The sequence below is a fragment of the Convolutriloba macropyga genome, chromosome 1 (assembly GCF_964194025.1).
Source record: "Convolutriloba macropyga chromosome 1, txConMacr16.3, whole genome shotgun sequence".
NCBI lineage: Eukaryota > Metazoa > Xenacoelomorpha > Acoela > Convolutidae > Convolutriloba > Convolutriloba macropyga.
Genome location: NC_134468.1, coordinates 28,299,467 through 28,327,318, shown reverse-complemented (window position 1 = coordinate 28,327,318; position 27,852 = coordinate 28,299,467). Strand labels below are relative to the sequence as shown.

At 35.6% G+C, this 27,852-nt stretch overlaps 1 protein-coding gene across 4 annotated transcripts; it reads right to left on the bottom strand.

Moving 5' to 3' along the window:
* Positions 1–144: 144 nt before the first annotated feature.
* Positions 145–27,852, bottom strand: LOC142347947 (uncharacterized). 4 transcript variants are annotated; one of them, XM_075399129.1, is made up of 11 exons: positions 27,290–27,370; positions 26,943–27,024; positions 22,279–22,293; positions 21,711–21,985; positions 18,262–18,407; positions 17,168–17,484; positions 15,861–16,042; positions 14,831–15,195; positions 11,029–11,220; positions 9,282–9,823; positions 145–533 (listed from the first exon to the last, which is right to left on the bottom strand). In XM_075399129.1, exons 4-11 carry the CDS (start codon positions 21,941–21,943, stop codon positions 225–227), a joined length of 2,286 nt encoding a protein of 761 aa, XP_075255244.1. In that variant the 5' UTR covers positions 21,944–21,985; positions 22,279–22,293; positions 26,943–27,024; positions 27,290–27,370; the 3' UTR covers positions 145–224. The 4 variants fall into 4 exon arrangements, with proteins under 4 accessions (XP_075255244.1, XP_075255228.1, XP_075255250.1 ...); XM_075399113.1 differs by lacking the exon at positions 26,943–27,024 and having other exon boundaries at positions 27,290–27,852; XM_075399135.1 differs by lacking the exons at positions 26,943–27,024; positions 27,290–27,370 and adding an exon at positions 26,916–26,930 and having other exon boundaries at positions 22,279–22,295.

Genomic DNA, 27,852 nt, shown 5'->3' with positions numbered 1-27,852 from the left:
TTATCATAGAAAACAATATATTGTTTTCTATGATATCGCAATATGAGCTCGAGCAAGAAATTTTTTCAAGGCCTTGGTGGAACCAAAATTCTCTGTCGCAGATTGTTTCGCTCGGGACTGTTTTTGTCTGTTTTCTTTGGAGTGGTATGTATAGCTCGGTATAGAAAACTTGTATTCCGAACTTGAAATATATTTCAAAAAGTCATTATGTTCACTGATCAAAATTAGCCATTATTGTTAAACGCGGTTCTATGAGGGGCAGCATTGGGTTTGACAATATGATTGTTGTGGTGGACAAGATGAGCTCTGGATCTATCTGTGGCAGAAGACAGAGGTTTGAATACTGGTCTCGGGGTCAAATTGGGAGTGGTGTTGGTCTGGGTGGTCTGGGGGACTGAGTGTTGGTTATGAGTGTTCTGGCAATTGACCCTTGTGGCTTTTGAGGATGAGGGTCTGCTTCTGTATCTGGTGTTTGGGACCCGGTCAGTTTCATCTTTGGTCGAGAACAGAACTAGAGAGCCTAACTCTGTATCCTGAAAAGCGATCGCCAAAATCTCACTTTGTATTTTCGTACCAGCTATACATTAAAACACGCTGAGCGTTGTGAAAATCTGTCGATGACCTTAGTGCTTTAAAAAGTGAAAATATGACATTTCAATATCTAATTATAATTGAATGTAGTTCAGGTAAAAGTGACCCCTTTGTTCGTTGCAGTTATATAGTCGCAGAAGTTCACACAAGTGAATTCAGTTTCTTCCCGGAGGTTGGTGGCAGCCCGGGTTGACCTTTCTTGGCAACCATATCCAAGAACCATATATGGTCCCATACAGGCCATACAAAATTTTCTTATATGATCTTGCTATGGTTGCCAAGATCTCCATATATGATTCTTATATGGCATCCAGGAATCCAATATGGTGATTTATGCGTTCTTTCAACGCCCATACAAAGCTTATGCAGCAGTTCCAGCTTTAAACGCTTTACACGACTTATGGCATATTGGTACCATATATGGTTCTTAATTGGTCCATATATGGTTCTTATATGGTCCATATATGGTTCTTATATGGTCCATATATGGTTCTTATATGGTCCATATATGGTTCTTAAAGGTTTCTTACATGGTTCCGGCATGTTTCTTACATGGTTATTACATTGTCCACTCAAGGTCATTACAACAAAACCTTTGTGATTAGTGACATGGTGGTTACATGATACATATATGGTTCTTACATGTTTCTTTGATGGCTCATATATGGTTCCAACATGTTTTTTACATGATCCAAACATGGTCCATATCAGGTTATTACAACAAAACCTTTTTGATTAATTACATGATTCTTACATGATACACAAATGGTTCTTACAAGATTCATACATAGTTCTTGCATGACCCACAAAATGTTCCATAACGGTTCCTGCATGGCTCTATGGTTTTCTAAATATCCACGTCTAGTACACGATTTTGCATGGCTGCTCTTTGTTTGCTACTTGCATATGGCTGCCAAGAAGAATATAAAGGAACTGAATCTGCTTTTTCGAAAGCTCAATGTCATATTAATATCTCCACTGTAATTTTTACTTGTTTTTCTGTTTTTTTTTAACTTATAAATGCCTTTTCTAAGACCCACTGGTTCTCAAAAAGTTCACATATAGCACATGGCTTTTGCATTGTTTCTCTGTGTTTCCTACATGCATATGGTTGCCAAGAAGGATAAAAAAGAACTGAATTTGCTTTTTCGAAGGTTTAATGTCTTTGATATTACCACTGTAGTTTTTACTTGTTTTTCTGTGTTTTTTAACTTCTAACTGCCTTTTCTGAGGCTCCATGGTTCTCTAAATATCCACGTATAGTAAGTGTTTTCCGCATTCTTGCTCTGTGTTTCCTACATGTGTTTCCGACAGTGGCAGATTACGCTAATGTAGCACAACTATGGGGCAACAATAAAAAAGTACGAAAAGAAGATCTTTAATTAAAGTTATATTTTTTACGGAGTTCTTGGCTATCATATCGTAGACCATTACAACAAAATGCTAAAAGTGACAACCTTATAGGTATGAGGCCGCATTTTATAGCTCCAGATATTTTTGCAGCATTTATAGCACATTTTATCGCACTCCACGAAATACAGCAAATTATATTAACCTCAAATTAAAAAAAATCCTAATTAAGAAGAACATTAGCTTATTTTTGTGTAAGTGAATGAGATCTCAGTTACTAATTATACCTTCTGATCAAAATGCCCGCAAAAACACTTTAGTATGGCCTTTTATTTTTGAAGAGAGTGGTCGTTATTTCTACTACTGATTTTGGCTCAAGAAACAATGTATTTGTGCCAAATTTCAAAGTCGTTTCGTATCTCTTCTTCTATTATTTTTTTTGAGAACTCCACATAGTGCTGAGGTAAACATATTCCTTCTGCTACCAAAAATGTGTTACTTACTGCCATTTTTCAAGCTTTTTAAACACTCTTCAAGAAATCTGAAAAGTCATGGTTTTCTTGGCAACCATATGCAAGACCATATATATTTATTGGATATGGTTGCCAAGAAATAAAAAATCGAACTAACCTAATTTGCCTTTTTGCAACGCTTAGTGTAGTCAGATGTTAATTAAGCTGTTCTCTATAATATTTTTGTATTTTTTGACTTTGACTTTTATGGTCTTATATGGCACCATAAATATGTATGGTCTTGGATATGGTTCCTAAGACACAATAAAGTTCAATTTTTTTCAAGTGTGTTGATGAGTTTTTTTCCACTCAGAGTGCAATGTATGGGTGTTTTAAGAGCTTTTTGAGCACTGTTAATTTTTTTTGCATGGTCATCTATATGGTTGCCAAGTTACCATAAACTCCATATATGGCTTGGATATGGTTGCCAAGAAAGATTTATGGTGGTCGACCAGTGAGAGCAAATCAGCGCTGAATCAGTCAATAGACATTTTGTTTTCCTAGGATGACCAGTACTCTGTTCATGTCACAATTTACACTGCCTAGTTTTCATTTTTGAGTAAAACTTACTATATGAAAAACTACATGTTGAGCTTAATTCCCGCCAACAAGGTTTGCTTAATATGCTACTCGAACTTCCGCGTTGGTACTTGTAACATTTAATTTGCGCAGCAAGTCGTAACAACTAAGCTGAGTGGGCTTTGTGGTAATTGCCGACAAACTAGCTTAAGTATAAATAGTAAGTATACTACTATTACCAGTTATTAGCTACAAAAGTATGACATTATTCTGCTCAGACTTAATTTTGGGGTATGATGTGTAATATTCAGACTATCAGACTATACTGTATAATTTTAGCCTGGACGAACTCTGTGACCTCATATAATAATAATGAAGAAAAAGTGCACATAAAGAAAATCAACGTATTTTGGAGATGCGATGTTTCAAAACTCTGAGACTAAAGTCCGGGTTACTAAAACAAAGAAATGGGTCTAAAAAACTTTCCAAGCATCTTTAAGTTTTTTTTTGTTCTAACCCACTTCTTGGGGAAGAACTTTATACTCAACTGTTTTTTTGTTCAGTCAATTTTGGTGAATTGATATACTCATCGTGAGAGTTGTGTGTACTATCATCAGTAAGCCCGTCAGGCGTAGAAGAAAGAACTTTTAAAAAATATTTTGGTTTCTTAGAGAGAGTTGTCGTAGATTAAAGTTTTGAAAATAGTAGACCGAATTCCGTTGTTTTTTTTCACATTTTCCGCATTTTCTCAGCAAAACTTTGAAAATTTTCGCGAAAAATTTTATTTAAAAAAATTCAATAGAAATTTTAATGGCGATAATTTTAAAGAGAGGGGATTCTTGCTGATCAAAAAATAGCTCCGAATACGATTTTTTCTGCCACTTTGTTCAAATATGCCAACAGTAGAGACCTGGCATAATCTATCAACCTCCAAAAAAGCTACTCGTACATTGGTTTCCCATAAGAGTCTCCTCTAACTAAAATTTCGCCAACTTTTCGAACAATTAAACAAAATGCATAATGTAAATTGCTTTAATGAAATTTTTCATTTAATAATTAATCTTCTTTCAAAGGCATAGAAAACAATTTTGTTTTAATGGCCGCACAGCAAAAATGAGGTTAGGTTTTGAATCCTCTTGGATTCTTACAATCAATAATTATTCAGACTCAATTGGAGCGCTGTCTCTTTCAAAGTACTTTTCAGCAATTTTGTTTTTTTAAGTTATGAGATTACTGACGAGAACAATTGAAGTCAAGTGCAAATTAATGACACATCCCATTTACAAAAGAACAAAGCCAAAATGATATATAAGATCTCTTCAGAGAAACTCATATATTTTTGTCTGGCTTTGACTATGTGTTTGCGTAAACTTTATTGATCTCTCTGGTTTAGCCTTGCTTTTTCATCCATTGTGCAGCTTCGCGAATTCGACTTATTAAACAGCGATTAATTGAGCTTGTATGAAACAAAATGAACCTATTCGATGTTTTCAGTTACCATCTAACGCTTCTTATGACTTTGAATACATTTTCCTTAAGGAAATGTCAGTGAAGTTTCGAAGTTTTCCAATTTTTTAATGTTATTTCTGTCTACATGTAGCTTAGTCTCAAAATGTAACTCAAAAATCAAAGGAGCGAACAATTTTCACGTGATTTAAAAAGCTCTTTATACAATTTTTTTTTACTTAACTAGTTTTTTCTTGGCTTACTTACTAGGAAAGTCTAATTTTTCTGATTTTTGCACATCTGACTGTATTTGATGTTTTATTTTTGTTTTCTTTTCATACTATCACATCAGAGATCGTTCCATTTGGCATTGAAGCAATGTACAAAAATAGCATGAAGATCCCAGGGAGTAGCTTAGAAGTTTAATGGTGTGAAACCGTTGTCTCGGAAATCTTAATATATTTTTTTTTCTTTTTGCTTTAATTGTCGTTCTTTTTTGTTGTTGTAAGGCATATTTGTGACAAAAGAGCCTATTTAATTAAATTTAATTAAATTTGTGGATGTTTAAGGAATCTGTTTACTTATTTCTGTTTGCCGTTTGTAGTTTTAGTGACAATCAATTAATATTTTAGGGAACATATTTTTGATATCCGAATGTTGGTTCTCATTGTCGTCAACTAGTCCCTTAGGATCATTATTGACAGTGCACATCAAATTTCTGTTGTTCTGAACTATACTTGCGCTGATGTTCATGTTTTGACTGTCTTCTTTAAAGCATAGAGAAGTGTTTTCTTGAGAGTTCGTGAATTTTCGATACTAGTCAATTTTTATTTTTGTTCTGCTGTCGTTTTCATAAAACTTCTTTTCAACGGGGACCAGAACAGAGAAGCCAGCAAAAGGTCATGTTTCGTTGATTTAAAGCTTTTAATGATTCCCAAGGTCTTATATTATTATTGTCTTCATTACTGTGTCGATAGGTTGTTTGTCGAATTTTGAGTTATATCCGTATTTGATGATTTTTTGTCGTCTAATAAATCGGTTCCACAGTTAACAAACATCTATCGTTTCCTCAGCAGCTGAAAACTAATTTGTTTTTGTTTTAAATTGAAAGCTTTTGGTTGGTTTGATTTTCGAAAATATTTGTTTTAGAAGAACCAGGCGAAATTTGAGCATTGTCAATTTGATCATAATTCGGTCAACTTTGTAATCTGGGTTTTCTTTATCACAAGTGAAATGCTTTTTTAGGGAACCGAATTCAAACGTTTGTAGCGATTTCATTTCCAACTAATGGTTTTGTAGCTTTGATAGTACGCATTTTTATAAGAATATGTTTTTTGTTTCCTTGCCATATTATCACACAAATGGCTTGGCCCAAATGGCGTCCAAGAAAAGCGCTATTAAATATTTTCTATGTTTGCCATCCGTAGCCTGGTTTTTTAATTTTGCGAGATGGTTTTCTTGTTAAAACTATTTTTTTTTGTTTTCGTTTCTGCCTATCTTAGTTTAGTCGTCAGACATTTTATGGATAATGACAGGTCTAAATTCCTTCCTTTGAAGCGTAGACTAACTTTTTTAGTAATCCGAGTTGATACGTATTGATTTAATTCAATTCAAAATTGGTTGTTCTCAAAAATAGAATCGTCTTTTGAACTTTGCCGTTTTTGCTCTTCTTCATTGACTTGTCACCAAGTCTCATTATTGACAGGTCTCATATCTTACCTAATGAAGTACATGTTATTTTGTTTGTTTAGTTAAGATTTTATCTTATATCGTTTTTTGTCATTAAGTGTTTCTTTAAATATAGACTTCGACTCTCGTTCGTAATTACTGTGTGTTATTGTTTTAGTTTTTATGTTTGTCTTGTCCGGTACTCTCAGAAATGGAAACTCTCATCGGCCTTCTAACCCAGCATTATTTTTCACTTAGTTGTTTGTTGAATGACATGTGAATTTGAGAAAAGTTTTCTATCTCTTCTTCATATAGCAGACAATTAAATCAAAATCTGGATAAATGCGGTCGGAATATTATGTGCAAACGCAAATTATCGGGACTCCTTAGGTTTTATATATCTTAAGTTTTATGTCGGGCCTTTTCAATAACTACATGTTTTTTTAATAGTACGCAATTTTGTAAGAATATGTGATTTTTGGATACTAATTGACTTCTGATTTTTTGTTGCCTTGCCACATTATCGCACAAATGGCTTGGCCCAAATGTCGTCCAAGAAAAACGCTATAAAAAATATTTTCTTTTTTTGCCATCCCTAGCCTGTTTTTTTTTTGATTTTGCGAGATGGCTTTCTTGTTAAAATTAATTGATTTTTTGTTTTCGTTTCTGCCTATCTTAGTATAGTTGCCCGACATATTATGGACAATGACAGGTCGAAATTCTTTCCTATGAATCGTAGACTAACCTTTTTAATAAGCCGAGTTGATACTTATTGGTTTAATTCAATTCGAAATTGGTTGTTCTGAAAAAAAAGAAACGTCTTTTGAACTTTCCCCTTTTTGCTCTTCTTTGTCGACCTGTCACCAAGTCTCATTATTTACAGGTCTCAAATCTTACCTAATTATAAGTACATGTTAATTTCTTTGTTAGTAATAATAAGTACATGTTAATTTCTTTGTTTAGTTAAGATTTTATCTGATTTCGTTTTCTGTCAATAAGTGTTTCTTTAAATATAGACATCAACTCTTGGGCGTAATTAATGTTTGTTATTGTCTTAGTTTTTATTTTTGTCTTTTCCAGTACTCTCAGAAGTGGAAATTGTCATAGGTCTTCTAATGCAGCATTATTTTTTCACCTAGTTGTTTATTGAACGACTTGTGAGTTTGAGAAAAGTTTTCTATCCCTTCCTTCTCTGGCAGACAATTAAATCAAAATGTGGATGAACGGGATCGGAACAATATGTGCAAACACACATTATCGGGACTCCTTAGGTTTTTTATATCTTAAGTTTTATATCGAGCCTTTTCAATAAATACATGGTTTTTTAAATTATCATACTGGTAAGATCTTATCAAAGTCCAGAATTTTGGCATGTGGAATTTACTCTGTTGGTGATGCGTAACACATTCATGCTGGGTTACCATAAAACCTTAGTTTGTTTTGTAATTCTCTCATTTTAGAAAAAAATCATAATATGAAGTGTTCGTGTTTTTTCAGAAGGCGGTGATATACAGAAAAAAGAGAAAAGCAATGGCAACAAAAAAGACGATAGCACTTTAAGCTCAAACAGTGTGACGTAGTTAGGGCGCAATTCTCCAACTCACAGTGGAAATTTTAACAAAGCCTAAATTGAGTCAAAATGAATGGACAAGGAGTTTTGGTCTATATTACTATTTGTAATTATTTGATTTTCATCGCCGACATTTCTGGTAGTCACATTAATGACAGGTCTCCTCGGCCCTCTAAGGTATATTGTTTTATTCATGTAGTGATTTATTGAACGATAACGTAATTTTTTATTTCTTCCTCCTTTAGTAGAGAATTTAGTGAAAAATGTTGATGAGCGGGGTTGGAGCATTATGTGCGAACGCAAATTACCGAGAATCCTTCTTTGTTTTTAAAGACGAAAAGAAAAGGGAAACTAAATGAATTCTTTTTTTTCTGTTTTTCCGTCAAATTTGTTTCCAATTCTTTAGATATGACTGGGGGTTCTTACTATCTGGTTCATTTTGAGAGCTTTTATTTGCCGGCTTGAGAGGTAAGTGAGTGCTTTTTTCAATCACAAAAACAGAATAAAGCTTCTGACGCAAATATTTTAGGGTAAATTAAGCAGGACAACATTATCTAGAGCTTTGATGAAGAAAGTATTGTTGCATTGAGTTCTGGTCTCTTTTATCAGTATCGTAAGTGCTCAGCTAAATTTTTGCGAGAGGCTCGAAAAGATGAAACTTTATAAAATACCCAGAGAGGTAATTGACATCTGAATGAAGGTTTTGATTGTTATTTGCCTGCTGGTTTCTGAACAAAATGTCCAGTCATTTGACTTACTACTTTAAACGCATATACAGCGTTTGACAGCTGTTACTTTCGAGAGCTTGCGTACAATTGAGAAAAAGAATTTCCATCAATTTTGAAACTGAATAATGAAACATATAACGGCGTTTGTCAAAATGCTCATGCTTGATTGTTTTTTTGAGCATGTGTCATATTAGCGCAAAGCGTCTTGAGATAAAAAAAGAGAAAAGGGTTTTTCTTCTACTCGAATTTTAAAATTCAACTTTTCTGCTCAACAGACAAAACATTTACCAATGGTTTTGCAGCAATTGGATTGCATCAAATTAAAGTTAGTACACAAAAGCAGGTGATACCCCAGCTTATAACGTTGGAGTCAATCGATGTTTGTCAAGTTACAGCCCAAGGCTAATACCGCGTATAACGTAAAAGTAAATTTCTAGATTTGTCTTTCGATTTCCGCATACCCGTGTTAGCCTATCTAGTTTTTAATCTGCTTCGCTTCAAAGCCGCCGTATCATATGACAAAATCGATATAGATAGGGTGTTTTGAATCTTGTGTTTTGATTAGTTTGCACTCTTTTCTTATCTTTGATAATGATGTTCTTGGTTCTCTTCATTCTCACTATAGTTACGAACATCAATGACTTTACAGTTCAGTTTGCGAACTGATAGATTAGAACTTGATGCGCAAGTTCCTATCCGTGGTATATATTTAGAGGTCCGAAGAGGGATTCGGCTGTACGCTTTTCCCAACGAAAGAGATTTATGGAGAATTTTTGCTCCTATCAAACTATTTCAGATCAACTGCCAAAGTTGACAGCATATTCTTTCAGTCCAGTAACTGGCTGCATCGGTTAATTAAAAAATTGAGCATTTGTGTAGCAAAAAAGTATGACTTACAGGTTCGTATTGCACTTTGACTACAGTTCGATTGCTGGTTGCCAATGGAGCACTTTTCACCCTACTTCTCAAGTTACTACTCGCTTGCTGCGTTGGTCTGTTCGGAAACCTCGATTTTGAAGTGTAATCCTTCACTGCGTGACTTGGTTGCGCCTCAATTCCCGAAGATTCTGATTTGAGAGACAGTGGCATATTTGTCGAACTATCAACATTCGGTTGCGTCATGGCTGTTCCCATTGCTGTTTTTGGCCTCGCGTAGCTATTGTATGCTGATTGAGCGTTTTGCTTTTCGTTACTTCGATTAGTCGTTTGCAATATGTACCCGTTCTCTAAAACTGTGTCTTTTGAGCCGAATGTTATCGTAGTCACTTTTTTCTGAGCGGGTTCTCTTGGCTCAGCAGCAGCAGCAGAGATCATAGCGCGTTCGTACTCGTAGTTTTTCTCAGTTGGAGTTCCTTTTGGGTTGTTGACAATTTCAATGCCGGTTATTCCCCGCAACTTGGCCTGTTTCCGGATCACTCCGTTCTTCCGGGAATTTGCGCCTAATCGCATTACAAAATTAATTGCGCCTCCTCGTAAAAAACCAGAAAAACGAATTGAAGATGAAACCAGAAGCCGATATTGATATTTTATTATCAACTGTTTTCAACAACGTAAACAAAAACACACGATAGAAAACTCTTACTGTCATTTTAAGAATTGTTCAAAAGCACAATTTCATAAGATATATGACACATATTTTTTTTTGGAAATTATTAACCAGATTAATATCCAGATTGTGCGAAACAGACTGTTGAGACTCTTAGTTGAGAATCTACGGACAAAAAGAGTCTGAAAAATAGAACAAACACAAAAGTTTTACAAAATAGGAAAAATTTTTTGAAAATAGATTATGAAAAGCACAAATTTGGTGACTTACTTTTCGCCGATAAAAAAACGAATTAAAGATGACACGATCCCCATAAAAGACGGTGAAAAAGACTTATTGCAACAAGAAAACGTCCCTAAGCAAGTATAAAACAAGATGAATACAAAAACCTGTCAAAATTGTCTGAAACGTGTGTCAAAGATTCAGCTGAACACTTGTTTTCACGAGCAAAAGTGACTCATATCCCCACACTAAAAACAGTTCGTGTAAACCTAGCTGAAAAACAGCCTAACTTACCTGAAATGATCAAGTAGTTTTGGCTTAACCTTAAACTTAAATTAACAAGAACTTTGTTTGACATTTACCTGAAAAATAAGTGGGCACCGTTTAAACCCTAACTTATCTGAAAAATACTTGCATTAAGTAAATTTTAAGTTTTTACAATAATTTTTGAAACATTTTTAACTGAACAATCACGGTTAATCATAAAAAGGTTGAAATTTAAAATGTAAAATTGAGTACGTTGAAAATTAAGGTTTCAAGAGTGTCCGTTTCTCTCACACTTGAACAAATAAAAAACGAAGATGAACAGAACTCTTTTTGGGTTGGTAAAAAGCCATGACTAAATGAATGAAATGATCAAATTAGCGGCCAGATGGTTAGAAGTGATATCTAATTTTAGTGCGTCACTGCACTTTCAACAATTCGTGTTCTAGTTGCGAGATTCATTCGGGCCCTCTGCAAAGTTAATTGTATTTGGATATTTTGGAATTTAAACATTAGTTAACTATATAGCTTGCAACATGAACGAGGGATGCAACTTGCAAAAGTAAACAAAGCATTTTTTTAAATACTAATTGATGCTTCTAGCTGTCTTACTTGCTACTGAGGCACTTTTTGTTCTATTGTTTAGTAGAGAGTAGGAGGAGCGATGACTGTTTATGTGGTCGGCCACAGATGCGTCTTGATTGTTGTCGGGGTTCAAGTCATCGAAGAATGTCAGACTGGCAATTGACAGACTAGATGCAGACCTGAGGTCACTTGTTGAGGTCTTTCTGGAGAGATCTTTTTCTGGAACAAATAAACAAGTTGATAAACATAGCTTGTGCCTTTTTGATAATTATTCTATAGTCAGGTATTCAGCAACATCAAACTAAAAAAATAAACCATTTGAATGAGACCACAATGGTTCTTTCCCGGTAAACATTACAAAATCATGTACAATTTCCTGCAGTTTCCTACAGGGATCATATATGAGTCACAGATTTAACAGAACTTTCTTGAACTAACTCTCTCGTTTACTTCCAAAGCAATTGTAACTTTTTGTCTTCAGAATTATGCTACCATCGTTTATGATTTCCTTGGTTCCATGCCCAGATTATGTACGATTTAATGATTCGGTGCAATCATTATTGTACTAGGAGTAACTTTATGATTTTTGTGACATCATATATGATCCTTTTATGAATACCGAGTTCGTTCAGCAAGAGGCAATTCAAAAATAATAACACCACTTGTTGTTCCGACCCCACTTGTGGTGGGAGGAACTACATAATCAAATGGGTTTTTTTTATTGATCAGTCAATCTTGGCCGATCGATAGATTCATCGTAGAGAAATGTGAGTGGTATCATTAAAAATCTCGTCCAGCATAGAATTCAAAAATTAAAAAGTAATAATTTCTTATTTTTCAAGAAGTTATCGAGGATTAAAGTTTTGTGTGAACGCGGGATATTTAGCATGATTTTGCTCACTTTTAGCGTAATTTCTGTTCCAATTAAGATATTTTCAGTAAAGAAGTTAATGCAAAATTACATTTCATGCTACAAAAGGAATCAATTTTGTGCTCCTAATAGACGAAAGGAGATTAAAAAAAGCTAGTTCTGGTCTCATAGGGAAGTTCACTATAAAAAAAATCGAATTCAATGTGAGAGCTGTCATTCTAGAAAACTTTTCATTTTCTTTGTTTTCTTAAGTCACTTATAGACTAGTCATTTTTTACACCGAGGTTCTTTTAACTACCAACTTCATCTGCAGACAAAAGATGTCCAAAGAACAAAAGATTCGTTTTCAAGGAACCGCTCATGTTTTTTTGGCTTCGACTCAGAGTTTTCGTAATTTTCAATGAAACTTTGACTTTCTTTTCGAGATTTTAATAAACTTTTGTAGTCCTATGGCACAGAATCATTGATTTAAAGTGCAATAGGTTTCCTATTGAGGATTAGCTGAAACTATCTAGTGCTTTTAGTGGACACCCAATGGTTGTCAGGAATTTAAAATTAATTTTTCGAATTTTTTTTCAACATTAACCGATTTCAATTTTTTTTGTGAACTGTAAGTCCACCTCAGTAAAGAGAGAACTCCATTTATACTGCAACCAATTAATTTGGTTGGCAGTTCTATACTCTAAATATTGGTTTTAAGACTTCGATGCCAGGAGTTCTAAGACTTTCTTAAAATTTTTGGGCATTTTTTTTCAAATATCTTGTCCCTTTTGAAACTTTACAATAATATACTAAAAATACAAATCCCATTGGTATAACATGGAGTCCAATTGATCTTTGATAAAAATTGCAGAGAGAAGCTTTTTTAATGGCTCCGACACCTTCTTCAAAGTACTTTTCTAATTAATTTTTTTTGTTTTTGGTTGTATTTGTTGTTGTTTTCATAGCCATTAGACTTATTGTAAAGTTTTATTGTTAACTTATAAATGACAAAAATTATTTTCTTCCCATGGAGGCATAACTTAGCGTAATTATTGACTTCCAATAAAAGTTATTGAATTTAATGGCGTTGATACTACTGGTTTTCTCAAAAAATTTCGTGATTTTAAAATTTTTTTCCTTTTTTTGAAATTTTGCAGCCATATTGTTTAAAAAACCCAATGCCGTTAAAAACTATTTCAAACAAGAATTATTTTTACTTAGGAGTGCGTTTTTTAATGTCTGCCACATTTTTCTCTCGCGATTTTTGATGCTTTTGCCTGTTTTTCTATTCTTTATGTAGTCGTAAAATTCTGAGCGGTCTCATAGGCTTCTAATTGAAGACTGAATTATTGATTTCTCTCCACGCAGCCAGTTTATAGCGAATCGTCTTAAGTTTTATAATATTATTCCCTTTCAAAAAAATTTTCTCAATTTTTAGTTTTTGTTGTTATTTTAATTAACTTGTAATTTGTTCCGACCATTGTGAGGTCCCATACAATCTCTGGTCAATCAAAAATTCAAAAATTAACGTGTCTTTTGATATTATATCATTGCTGAGGTTTTGATCGATGGACAATATGTGTTTTCATAAAAGTTTTGTGATTGGTCAATATTTGTGTTTCTTCTTCTCTTCTTTTAGCACATTCGCGTAATAAGCGATCCCAATGATTTTCAAATGAGTCCCAAGTGATTTCATTTAATCCCTCGGTATAATTTTAGTGAATTATTAAAATTAACATTTGAAACAAAAAAATCAGATGATAGCTAATGATTTTATTGGATTAATTAATTTGTGTTTTCGCAAATGGTTTTTAATTTTTGATTTTTCTACCTTTTTAGTCCGTTTCAATGACTTAGTCTAACCAAAGACAGGTCATAGCAGTATCATAAAGACTTCTTAGTAGATTTTTCAGAATTATCTTGTTAAAAGCTGATGATTTTTAAGACGTTTGAAAATATTTGGTTTAAAAAAACGTCGTTTGATTTCTGAACTTTGCCTCATTATTTCTTCTTTTTGTCGACTTTTTACTTATCTCGTTAAGGAAAAGTCCAATCTGCTTTGTATTTATGAAAAGGTGTAAATTTTATTTAGCTAAAATTTTAACTTTGTTACTAGGTGATTTTAACGTTGTTACTAGGTGATTTTAAATTTAGATTTTGAGTTTTTTTTTGCCGTGAAGTTTTGTTTCTGCATATTTTGTTGTTTGTTTTGTTGTAGTCTTTCTAATGGCAGATCTCGTGAGCGCTGGAATGAGGCATGGCATTATGTAATTCATTTATTAGTTTGGGTGTGTAGAGAGTTTTTTAAAACTCAAACATCTATTTTTGATTATCTTTTCATTTGGTTGACAATTAAGTCAAAGATAATGATGAGCTCGGGTCAGAACATCATGTGCAAATGCACATTTACGAGCCTCTTTGTTTGGTTTATATGGCGAACTCAGCCCAACAAACGCTACGAAGATTTTTCTTGATTGAGAGGTGGAGAAACAACAAATAGAAAATTAGTTTATGAGTCTCCGTCAAATTAAGCTAAGAAATCGACGAGCGACACAATATGGAAAGCAACATAAAAATAACAAATAACACAAATAGGAAAATTGATTTTTTCTCGAAATTGCGGAGATGAGGAAACCGATTCTAATATACTTGGCTTACAATGTCCAATGATTATTGAACTCATAATAACATTAGTGACAAAAGGTCTCTAGAAGCTTAAAAAAATCTTGCTAAAATTTCGAAATCATTGGTTTTTTCTTGAAATTTTTCAACTCTGTTGAATGCACTCAATACATGAGCATAAAAAGATTCAGAGCGTTGATTCCATTAAAAACTCATCAATTTTGCATTTAGCAAAATACTAACGCATTATATGCTTTGAGTTGTTTTTCTTGGCCGTGGGACAGGAAGCGTTTTACTTTCTTTAATAAAGGTTCAAATTGCATTATCGCAATTTTCTAATTGTATAAAAGTTACCATTTGATTCCGTGTTATTTAATGGTCCACAACTCTTCTCATTGCCATTGGGTACAAATGCAGCACTGCTCTCACTCACAACTCGTTTTGTCTCGGGTTTTGGTGGTCTCATTTGCCTAGTTCGATCAACAGACGAGTACCCTGGCTTCACATTGTTGAACGAGCGAACTCCTAAACTTGGCACACGGTTGTATCCTTTCGTAGGATGTGAATTTTCTCTAAGGGTAGCTGGGTCCGTCTGCCGTCTGAACAGATTGTGTGCGTAGGCGTTTGTAACTTCTCGCAAGGATGGACCCATGTCCAGTGGACTTAAAAGGGCGTCTAGGGTAAGACTTTCAGGATCAGGCAGAAGATCGGCGTTTTCCCTGAAGCAAGAAAACATTGATTTTCTCTTTACGCACAGATCAATAGGAAATCTAAGAACATAAACGCGCACGGCTTTATGATAGGATAGGCGGAATCTCTGCTAATTGTCGTTTGACATTAGCCCACTAAATTTGGACTGATAAAATTTAAAAATCATGTTTCAAATCCCACTTAGATTTTTAAAAAATCTGAACTATTATGCCCGCACTTCGGAAAACATACTGAGATTTTTACAATGGGGTCCGAACGTTTGACCCGGGTTGACAATCATACAACAATACTATTATCATAATAATTCATAGTTCATGCCGTACTCCTGTTCGTCATAGGGGCAATATGATTGGTATAATATTTCACAATAATTTAAAGGACCATACAGTCTCTTTGAAAATTTGTAAGGGGATTATACTTATACGTATAATACTTATACTTATTAATACATATACGTTACGCTCATTGAACCTTGTAGAAATTGGTTTGAGATATAAACAACCATACTGTAGAATCGTTTTTATCCTGATAATCATATACGCACTGTCATATGAAATGGTTTCGCGATTTCTGCTAATCCAGGATCATATATTGAAAACTTGAATCCCTCTGAAAAATCACTATAAACAAAAACAAAAAGCAAATCAGTTTCAACTTCGAACGGTAGGTGTACCAATCTATCTTCTGATAGTCCAGCAACTCGCAGTCCGTTGTGTCTTCGATCTGGACCACTCCCACATTGTGAAACTGATCACCTATATTGTCTCTTCCATTCACAACAGGTGATTGATTGTTTTTATCCTCTTTGTTGTTCACGCTTGGATGAGTCTCCTCCTCCTCCGCATCTTTCTCCACCTTTTAACCATCAAAAAAAAAAAATTCGTCAAAACAATTTCGTGAGTTAAAATTTTCCATTTGATTAGTATTATCGTTTTCAGAACAAATTTTAAACTGTACTGATTTAATAAAAACGATATTTGTTTATCGTAGCTGAAAACTGTTTACAATAGAAAATGGCTAAACAAAATTCAGGAATTCATCAATCACTCAGTCACAGTAATAAGTAGCAAAATTGGGAGGTCATCTTCTCCATCGAGTCCGAAGTCACGATCATATAAAAGAAGCCTGCGCACCAGATACCTTCCTCCCCGACTTAGATTGCGAATAATACAATTTTGGATTTAAAAAAAGTTTTCTAGGTTTTAATGTGTCGATAATTGTTTGGCTGTTAAAATGTTTTCTCAAAAACTGATCTATAAAAGTGCTAGTCAAAAGTGGTAAAAAATGGTCAAAATGATCAATATCGTTGGCAACAGTAAAGAAAACTGACGAAAATTGTCAGTTGCCGAGAAAAATTGATCGTGTTTATTTCTCGTGAGTCAGAATTGCTGAGTGGGGCGGTCAAACAACCGATTTCACTAATCGTGGAAAATTCTTGAGACAAAACAAATCCAAATTTATGCACTTCGAACAAGTAAATTTTTCTCCGAAAAAAAACTAAACAAAATAATCTAAATAATACTATTCAACAAAGTCAATTTATGATGATGTGAGAATGCACAAAAAATGAACATCACGGTTGAAAAGTGATAGTTTCCTCAAGAAAAATGAAAAAAGTTTGAAAAACTTTAAACCTCAATTTTTCCTCGACGAAACAAAAAGGAAAAAGTTTTCAGATAATTGATTCCAATTTTCCAGGGCGTAGCAATCTTACCCTTTTTGCTTCTCGCCGTAAGTGATATCGCTCAGGCAAACGGTCGCAATTTATTCAATGTGCTAAACTGTAATGGAATGAAAATAGTTTGAGCGTTGTCATTTTTCATAAACTGAGCTGGTATTAAACGCTATTCGAGGCGAAAACTGCTGCAAATTAATAAATTCAACTGTGATCATAGGTGGCAGCGATCAATAATTTTATTAAACTCTGCAAAAGTTTTCCCTTTTAGTATCAGTGGTCAGAGTAAATTTTCCGGCCCTAACCTGAGGTATGAACATCTCCAGCGTCTTCCTAGGTCTGGGTGTCTCAAGTTGCTGCTTCAGTTCAAATTGGACGTAATTATCGTCACCCTGATTGTCTCTGTAGCTGTTAACTACATTCGATTCTGAAGTCTTTTTGACTCCGTATTCGTTCAACCGATTCTCTGCTGGTGTCTCTGGTTCGGTCTGCTGGGCTTTGATGACTGAATTGACGACAGATGCCACTGGGGAGGGGGGTCTAGATGCGAATAGTCGACTTTCGCTGCAGAGGAGTCGATGTACATGGGCTTGTGAGTCTGCTGTTATCTCGTTACCAATTACTAAACAGTATATTAAGCAAGAACGATATTCAGAAAAATCAAGCGGTAGCATCTAACGTTTTATTGAAATGAAGCTCTAGATCTAGCATTTTTGAGGAATGAATATTATCCCTGAGTTGTTATTGCCATGTAGAAGTTATCAAATTCTGAGGCAAAGCCGAGTCGTAGATTTACTTCGAGAGGTCGATAACAACCGTGTGACCATGTTTTTAATCAGCATGTTGCGATTACAACAGTTGCATAACTTTGCGCCTCTTTTGTAGTTGATTAGACCATTTTTTCCGCCACTATTTTCCCGCCATTGTTTATCTAGCAACCGTGACAAGAAAAAGTCAGATTAAAAAGTAGTTAAATTCCGAAGAAGAGTTTTGCTACGATTACAGATGTTTGTAGCATTCACCGGACGCTAGCATTTTATTGATGTTATGAAACTGCTGTTATTTGAACAAGAGTTGATTGAATGTTGTTAATCTTCTGAATTTCGTATGGATTAAATCTGGGGAAGTTAGAGCCCCCGATCAATTATTCTGTGAGCCTAAATTTGGTAGAAAGTTGACCAAAACCAAAAACGATTTTAGCAGGTTTTAAGTTAGAATTTGAACGTTAAGAGCAAACATATTTAGTCCCAATTTTGTGGCCAGTAATCTGTCCGTATATCTCGTCGTATCACTGAAGATCTTGAACAGTAAACGTCATTCTACATGTTCCTTCCAGATTCATTATTTGAAGAAGTCATAGTAACACTTCAATTCTAGGAATCATTTTCCATGATCTTACCGGCAATGTCTCGCTTGTCTTTTTGATTCTCGTGTATATAGTAGTTCTTCAGGAGGCCTCGCGACGTTAAATTTGATCCAGCTGATTTAGGGCGCTGGGTGAACTTAAAACCATTTGTAGTCGAGTAGTATTTCTCAGCTTTGTCCCTGAAATAGAAAATAAGACGTGCAAAGGCCGGGTCCTGTTTCCTTTTTCAGTAAGATAGTATAACACCTCGAATACATTATTCATACCGATATCATACGGTGTGAACATTACGCACAGTTTTAAACAAGTTATGAAATAAACTTGTGAATATCTATTTTAGTGGAGAAAAGAACAACTCAAATTCGTTCGGCTAACCCGGACTCACCAGTCATTACACTTCAGAATTGAATCATGGATCTTTTGCAAAATGCACAGAATACTGATCATGACATATTATAGACTGTTTATAATGAGCTTTTATCAACACTTCTGGTGATTATCTGATCAGGATGAAAAAATATTCTGCTGTTACTCTGAACAGGCTGAAAAATATTCTGCTGTTACTCTGAATAGGTTGACGTATTCTACTGTTTATCTAGCAGGAAGTCTACAAGTATTTTATTGTTCTTCATACTGACTTAAGCGCGGCAAACTCAAGCGCTTCTATTTTAAGCAAACCGCGGCAATTTAAACACAGTTATTTGCTCCAGAGGCTTTCAAGTGGCTGTGTAAATACAAGTGGCTCATAATGAAAAATAAAAACACAAAATTGACAAAAATTAATTGTCGTAACAAAGCATGCAGAGTTAACAAAGCATGCAGACTTTACAAAAGGGTTTTACATGATTTGGATTTATTTGAGGAATTAATGAAGAATTTAATAAATTGAATCAGTTTAATACTGAGTTTAATTAAAACAGTTTGGTAGAGTTTAGAATCTCCCTCGTCCACTTTTTGTTCTGGCAGCCGCAAGTCATCTCAGCACTTCAAAATCATCCACCGACCTCCACTGACCTCCATCGTGTTGCAGCCGGGGATCGTGTTGACATAGTCTGCAGCCATGTTCGCTACCATCGAATTTGTTCTTGTCGAATGCGTTTCATACTGAAGGATTATATAGTAGTAAACTTACAAAACTTGCAACTTTGCTGGTCCACGCTGTTATTGTGAATCCGCGTCACGTGGCGGTCAGTCATATATTCGGCATTAGATTGATAGTTGCAGTAATTGCACAAGAAAACCGTCTTCTTTGACACCGGGCGCCCTTCTAGTACTGGCCGCCCTTCTTTTCTTGTTCACCTTGTTTTCCATTGGCATAACCGTTTTTATACCGGCAGTTCCATGACACATCTGTTTTGGGATCAATAACGCCCCGCAATAAAGTCTCTCCATAGGTATTGATCGTCTCGTGAAAACAAAATTCAATTGATATGTTGTCAGCAGCCATTGTCACAATTCAAAGCAAACAAATGAATAAAAACAAATGAATTAAAACAAAACAACAATCAAATCTGAAATACACAACAAATGAAGACCATTGAGTCTACTACTGAGACACTGGAAAAAGATAAACGGAAACATACTGATAAACACTGGGATTGACACCCCACGGGCGAAGCCCGATGCTTGCACTACTACTTCTAATACTACACCACAACTAATTCTGACTCGCACATCGACCTCCGCCTCCGCCTCCGACCTCCGCCTCCAACCTTCGCTACCGACCTCCGCTATCGACCTCCGCTCCCAACCTCCACCGACCTCTGCCATCGACCTCCTCTGACCTCCACCAATCTACACCGCTTTCACTCCAAAGATGTAATGCGGAATTTTGCAGAAGGCTAGTTTCGGGGAAGGCCATTTTGGACACGTCGTGGATTTTCGAAATTTTCAAATTCACTTATTATGGAATTGCTATGACATACTGCAACATGTTGGTCAATAATTGTCAGACTACGCAGTGAAACAGCAGAACGCTAGTGATCCTAGAATGCCTGACTCATCATGCTCAGACAAACAGCAGTCCCACTTCTCATCATACACAGACAAACAGCATTCAAAACGTCATCATTAAGTTTATGTTGATTCAATGCTCAGTCAGTCAGATTTATTTAGTCAGCAAATAACAAGATTCAGTGAAATTGGATTAAAAAGATACATTAATGAAATGCTATGAGAGGTAACTCCGAGAAGCGTAAACTGTGACTGCTCCCTGGTCAATAATAACGCAATTTAGAAACACCTTAAAACTTTCGATTTTTTGGGTGGGGATTTACACGCTTACACATTTGGTTAAATTTCCAGTAACAAAATGCATTTTGTTGATAAGATTTACGTCTTTTGCAGTTTCTACTCTTCTTTAACTTCTTTGAACGTGTCACCTCAATTCTCTCTTAAACTTTTTTTTTCGTGCAGAAAAAGAATGCAGCTATTGGTTGTTAATTCCGACTATCCGGAAAGATTGTGGATGATAGACTGGTGATAGATATTTCGATCATGCTGATTTATTCAGATATATCGCATATTTAGGAGCTGAATGGTTATCCTGGAGGATTTTATAAGATAAACTTTGTAAAATTTTGGAAAATTGTAGAAGAAAACCTTGCAATAAGGTGACATATCCTGCACGAAATTGTAAAATGAATAATTGAAGTCGATTGGGTTTAACATAGTTTAATTTGTAACTCCCAACGGTAATCTAGCGAAATTTAATTTTGCTTTTTTCAAATTCTGATGCGACCTCTGTTTTTTTTTCATCACAGGCAATTAGATAAAGGGAGAACTGTTAGGGGGATATGTATGTGCCACTACTGTGAAAATGGACGAGTGCTAGATTCTTCAAAAATAACCGGTGAGAGCAGATGATGAGCTTGTAGGAATCGTTCAACATAAACATTTGTCTTGCAAGATCTAGCAACGCAGTCATATTCTTGCAAATCTTTTCAAGTCAGGCAATCTTGTTGGAGCATTATACCAAATCAGATATTCATTGCTTTTGCCAGATTCATGCAAGATTTTGCGAGATAATGATTCGGTATCGCTTGGTGAAATTAGTGTTGGTGAACTGATAAGGTGTTAAATTCTTCATAAATTAACAATTTTCAAAAAAAATTTTATCGTGCAAGATGTTTCAAGATCCGATAAAATTGATTTTGTATACACCTCACTACAAGTTTTTGTTGTAGGGAACTCATAAAAATGTCTTACGAAGTCATAGACGGTTGACGCATAATCTGATATGTACTGCTAAGACATTTTCAGGGGTTTTCTGAGTACTATCAATAGAAGTACCATCAAAGATAGCAAAAAAATAATAGAGTTTTGCAAGAAAAATGGGAATCTTCCAATGCAAAAAGGGACGGTTATCTTACAAGATATAACAGAAAGCTGTTCCAAGATTACACATTATACCACAAAAATCTTGCAAGATAAGCGACGGCTAAAGAGTAGGGATGCAGTTATATTGCAAGTATTGCAGTTACTTGTAATAAATGAAGCTCAAAGGGGGTTCCGTGGCCATATAATGTCCACCCATGCTGGGTTTGCCCTTTAACACAGAATAGGATGACACTCTGTACTGGGCAGAGGTCAAAGGTGACGAGGGGTCTGCTACGACACCTGTGGTCAACAACATCTGATGAGGGGAGTAGTGGTAGTTGGGGTGGTGATTGTAGAGCCTGGCAGATGAAGGCGTTGAGTTTGGTATCTGGTACATGGTGTGCGCTATTTTGTCCAGCTGGTCTAATCTCACATTACCCTAAACGTTATGACCAAAATAGTATTTTAATCAGAATCATTTGCATTTCGAAAAGAGTGTGATGCAAATAATAACTGATGTGTGCTAGTAAACTGAAATATCGAACTTAATGTACTACTTTAATTGAAAAATAAAAACCTTGACGAAATTAATAAAATTGGGACATTTAGTTGAGCAAAGAGTTTTGAACAAAGATGCAACAGATATCTCTGAATTCTTTCACAAATAGTATAAGGAAGAAGTTAGTTGAAAATAAAGAGATTAACAGCTACTAAACAATGTGCAAAACCTACTGTTTTTGACCATCGCTGAAACCACACGTAAAATAAAATTACTGCTTTTCCTTACAATTATGTTGTCTTGTAGAAAAATAGGCCAAGACTAAATGCAATATGAATTTGTGTTTTAATATCTACAAATATTTGCCTTTGTCGGTGTTTGGGATTATGAGTTAAGAAACATACAATAGGATTACAGTGACTGAACAATAATGCCTGGCAGACAGTAGATTTGAATGCTCATATGAAGGAATATTTGCTGTGCTGAAAATAGTCACAAATGTGCGCATAATTTTATTCCAATTTTTTTCACTGAGCAGATGCGAATTCGACCTCGGTACGAGCGCAGAAAAGTTATTGAGCACATGAAAATCTGGTGAGATGTTGCTTTTTTGCCTGTGGCTTGGGCCACAGATCGTTAATGATGGAATCTAAATGGAAATGATATTATAGTACAAGACCACGCCAGAATATAATGAAATATCTGCCAGTCAGAACAGAAAAAAACGTAAGCTCTTTATCTAGTTATTTCTATTACTCTTTCAGTATTATCAACTGTTCCCAGGTTGAGGTCCGAGACGGAAGCAAGTATGTCCAGACCGAGGGGGTGTCATGCGTTCAAAATTACATATTCTGTAACATCGCAAAAGGCACGAAATCATGTCAATGATTACAAAATATTGCACAATCAAAAGCCTCGCGTTTGTTATTGATAATGATCTCTCAAAAAATTCATCATTGGGGGTAGCTAGTTGGAGGGGAAGTAGGCTGGTACGGAGATTGGTGGCAGGTTTGTGGGGTGATCGGATGGTAAAGGAGGTTTGGGGCGTAGGGAAGGGGTAGATAGGTGCCCATGGGAATAGGTAGGGGGTATAGGTGTCGGGGTTCAATAGTTGGAGGGTTGCAAGTAGGTATGGGGGATAGTTGGGTGTTGAGTAGGCAGGTGGGGGATGGAATACAGAGGGGCATGATAGGTAGGTCATTGGTCTGTAAATTAGATATCTAGCAGGGAAATATGTGCGATGAAAAATTGAGAAAATGACATTTTCTCCCTAAAAACTAACAGCAGTTCCCAATTACCGTTCATAACAAATTAAGCCCCTGTTAAGACCAAAGCTAAAGATAAAAACAAAGTTTGAAAACAGATGTCAATTTTCGAAACCAGAGGTAAAGGTTTGAATAAAAAAGTCAAAATTCAAGTCATGAAAAAAGATCACTTCAGCTAAATAGAACACAGCCGGTAAAAAACAGAAAATCTTCTAAACTTCGATCAAAATAACCTTTACACTTACCTAAATAAGAAATATAAAAAATTTAAGAAAGAAATTAACTGCTTAATACAAGTTTAGAAAATGTTTCAGAAACTTATATTATTTTTCGTTCTGGATTTTGGAATCAGTTTTGTGGTAGGTGATTGGAGTGAAAGGGAGATTTGGGATAAGGATAGGGGGTAGCTAAATTTGAAGGGGGCGTAGGAGGTGGGGGAGCAGATGGGAGTTAAATGGTGGAGCTGTGGTTGGTGGGGTTGTGGTAGGTGTGGGGATGTTGTAGTAGGCGGGGATGGTATTTTGTGTTGAAGTAGGGTGAATAGTTGAAGTAGGGGTGAGAATGAATAGTTGAAGTAGGGGTGAGGTGGGGGTGATGTGGTGGGGGCGATGAGGTGGGGGTTGTTTGTAGTTTGAACAGGTAAAATTAACTTTTATGGGTGGAAAACTTCTTTTGGTTTTTTGGGTGGTTAAACTACTTTTAAAGTCCAGGAGAACAGAAGTCAACCCTCCAAAACGGAAAAACAGGAGTCAATGTTCAAAAACAAAAGTCAAAAGTTCAAGTCAAGAACAAACTTGCTTCAGCTAAAAAAAAAGGATCTATTCTGTTTCCCACCCCCCCCCCCCCAGTTCTTTAAACGCCTCCTCCCGTTACAAACTACATGTTGTATAGGACGTTACTATGAAAAAATAACACATGCGCCTAGGGGGCGTAAGAAATATAAGCCCACTAATCTGGGGGGGGGGGGGTTAAACATGATGGATCCAAAAACCCTGTAGATTCACCATACTCCACTTCGATTCGTCAAAACCATTTTAAATCCAATACTCCTCTGCGAGTCGTAGAAGAAAAATTTGAATCATAAGTTTTGACTTTAACCTGTGTAAACACTTCTGACCAAAAAACTACAAATAAAAAATTAAATGCCTGTGAACCAACAAAAATTGGATTGGATGGACAATTTCAATGCGCAGATATTTCATGTTGACAAAAAATGGCCAAAAATTCAATAAAAACATACGAAACGGAAAAAACGGACACATATATACAATGACGGACTATGATTCAAAATTTTTAGTATAACAAAACCTTGAAAAATAAGTCCCAAACCTTTTTAGTTCCACAAAACTTAAAGATTGCAGTCAAAGCATTGCTATCAGAATCAAACTAAAAAGAGTATCATTAAAACTAAGATTACCGTGCCAAATACAGTGTATTTGGCGCGCTGTGACGCCAGACGCTGTGAACGCTCTAAACACCAAACAACTGTTTTAAAGTCAGCACATTTTGTCGTATTTGTTGTACATTTGTTTCGTAATTCCTACGTTCCTAAGGTTTTTCATTACTAAAATATCTGATGCAGAGGCCGAAATCGTCGTTGGATGTTTCCCATTATTGAACAATTCCTTGACCCGGGTCGAGGAGTCAACGCTAAAAATCGCTAAAGGATGTAAAATTTGCGGTAAATTTGAGTAAAAGTGTAAGATTTGCGCTCAATGCGATGAATGCGGTGAAAAAAAATTAATTATGCGTTGAAAAATTTTTCTTCACCGCTTAAGCGGTGAAAGAAAATTTTTCAACGCTACCAGCAGAATGCGGTAAAAAAATTATACACCGCTACCAGTAGACTGCGGTGAAAAAAAAATTTTCACCGCTTAATTCGCAAATCTTACAGATATGCACCGCTAAATTCAACGCTTATCTTAAATTCGCGGGAAATATCTTTGTGGTAAGTGAGAGATGGCGCAGTGCAATAAGAAGTTGGTGACATGCGGCAGGTAAGTGGTTCGAACCCGTGTACAGCAGTTTCTTTTTTGTAAGAAATCCGGTGAATGCGGTGAAAAAAAATTTTCACCGCAAAATTCAACGCAATTCTTACAAAAACTCAACGCTAAAAGATGCGGGCACTTTGCGGTGAAAAATGTTTTTTTTCACCGCTATTCACCGCTAATCTTACATTATTTTTTGACAATACCTCGACCCGGGGAGCTAGATAATGTGCCCCCCCTCTACTTAATTGAGTTTTAAATTGGGATTGTTTTGTTCTGGTGTCCCGCTTCGTCAACCTCTGCCATTTCACCTCAACTTTGGTTCATTATATACTGTGACAATTTACATTTAAAATCAGGCACACATAGATTTCGTCTAAAAAAATTTCGTCACAATCAGAGCAAAAAGAAGTGGAACCTATTATTATTTGCGGTTTTAACTTAATGTTTGTCGAGAATTTCTATGAAGGACCCCGCTAGTTTCGATCAAAATCATGATCAGTTTCGGAAACCTTCGATCATTTCTGCATATTGCCTCTTGTACTATGTTCTCGCACAATTACCCTAGTGGAGACCTGGAATTTATGAAAAGACCTATTAACTCCAGATGAGGGGGGTTAATACTGAATTAAATTACACGGCCGAGGACCCTAGTTAAATTCGAGGATAATTCTTTCCATAATTCCAGCCAAATTCTTTTCATATGCAAAAATGAGGCAAACTAAACAGTTCCGACAACATCTGGGTTCGATCTCGAGACCTTCATCAATCTTACCCAATCCTTCATTACGATGCAGAGGTATACCCAAATCGTCACGGGCAGATATGCCCGATGCGTGTATCTCTTGTTCGTTTTTACTATGTTAATACATTGAAAGTGAATCAATATTGCGGAAAATAGCTACTTTAGCAGAAACCGGCAAAATGGAAGGGAATATCGTATCCCGTGTTCGCAAAAGTGTCCTAACTTTAGCCGCGAAACACAAGTACAAACTTAATAACATATTTTTCGCGCGAGTTGTATCACACATCCGCTCCATTTATGTATCAATTTTTCGCACGCAATGTAGCTCGATTTTGCATATAATCCGCAATTAAGCCTAACTTAATTACTACTTATATAATTGAGCCTAACTTATTACTATTAGTAGTACTTCATTACTACTTTATTTGATATACAAAGCTTTTAGTGTGCGAGGGATTTTTTCGTAAAAAAATCAATTTTGGTGGTTGCATGTATTTAAAGCACTTTTAAGCTTTGAAAGCTTTAATTGAATCTTTATTAAAGTGCTTATTGCATGCTCAAAATGCGCGCGAATAATAGATATCTAAATTGAGCGGAAGCGTGCTACAAGATTTGTTACCTACTTTTCGCACCGCTTGTTCTTTTATTTCGCAAAATTGGTGGAACCCATTTTGCGAAAAGTAAGATACAAAGGATGTCTCCAAATTTCGTTCATTGTATGTATCTAGTTTTCGAGCCAATTTTACTAAGGCGGAAATTTTGGGTCCACCTCTGCATCGTAATGTTAACCAATTGCGCTACAGGTCCTTAACTTTGAAAGAAATTGAAAACAAGTCATTATAACGGTCGCAGGCGTAATTCAAGTACATGGTTTATTGTCCAGCCAAATTCCAGAATACCTTTATTGTCCAGCCAAATTCCAGGACGTATGTTTTAGTTCCAGCCAAATTCTAGGGTGGTTGTTTTAGTTCCAGCCAAAGTCTAGAACATCACATTAGCCCCAGACACATTCTTTTCATACCCAATATCTGTCGAGGACAGTCTTTTAATACCTTAAATCTGTCGAGGACTGTCTTTTAATACCTTAAATCTGTCGAGGATTGTCTTTTAATACCTTAAATCTGTCGAGGACAGTCTTTTAATACCTTAAATCTGTCGAGGATGGTCTTTTATTTCCAGGTCCCGACTAGGGTATCTCTTCGAAATGCACAAAATGGAACTAGATATTGCTGTATTCTTGGCTCACCTTGTAAGCTCTAGATTGAATCTCTTCACATCTTTGCTGAGCTGCTTGCAGGAGAAAACTGTGTGGTGAATTTTGATTATTTTCTCGATTAATTTTACCAATTATTTGATCGGCCAACTTTTCAGCAGTTGCGCTTGAAGTGTAATTAGCCTGTAGCGAGTCTTCAAAACTCTCAACCTGCGGATTTTGAGGACCGCTTCGCAGTTTATTGCAGCTCAAGTCTGTGTTTATAGCCATTGTTGCCATTTTGATGGTTAAATAATTCGGTCAAAGTTTGTAAAAACGCTTTGAAAAATCAAATAATGACACAAGTTATTAGTGGTTTAAGACATTTTTGATAACCAACGTAATCATAATAGTAAAAGGATTGAAAATAAATCGCATGTTTTGTGGTAAACAGCTTGACTTAACCGTTTAAGCTGTTGTTTGCGGCGAATAACAATGCAAAAATTGAAAGCAAAAACGTAATTGATTTGTGTTTGTGCATCAAGCACGTTTGTCAAAGACCAATTCGAATGTTGTATAAACACAATTGTATTAAAAATCTATATAGTAGACCTAAT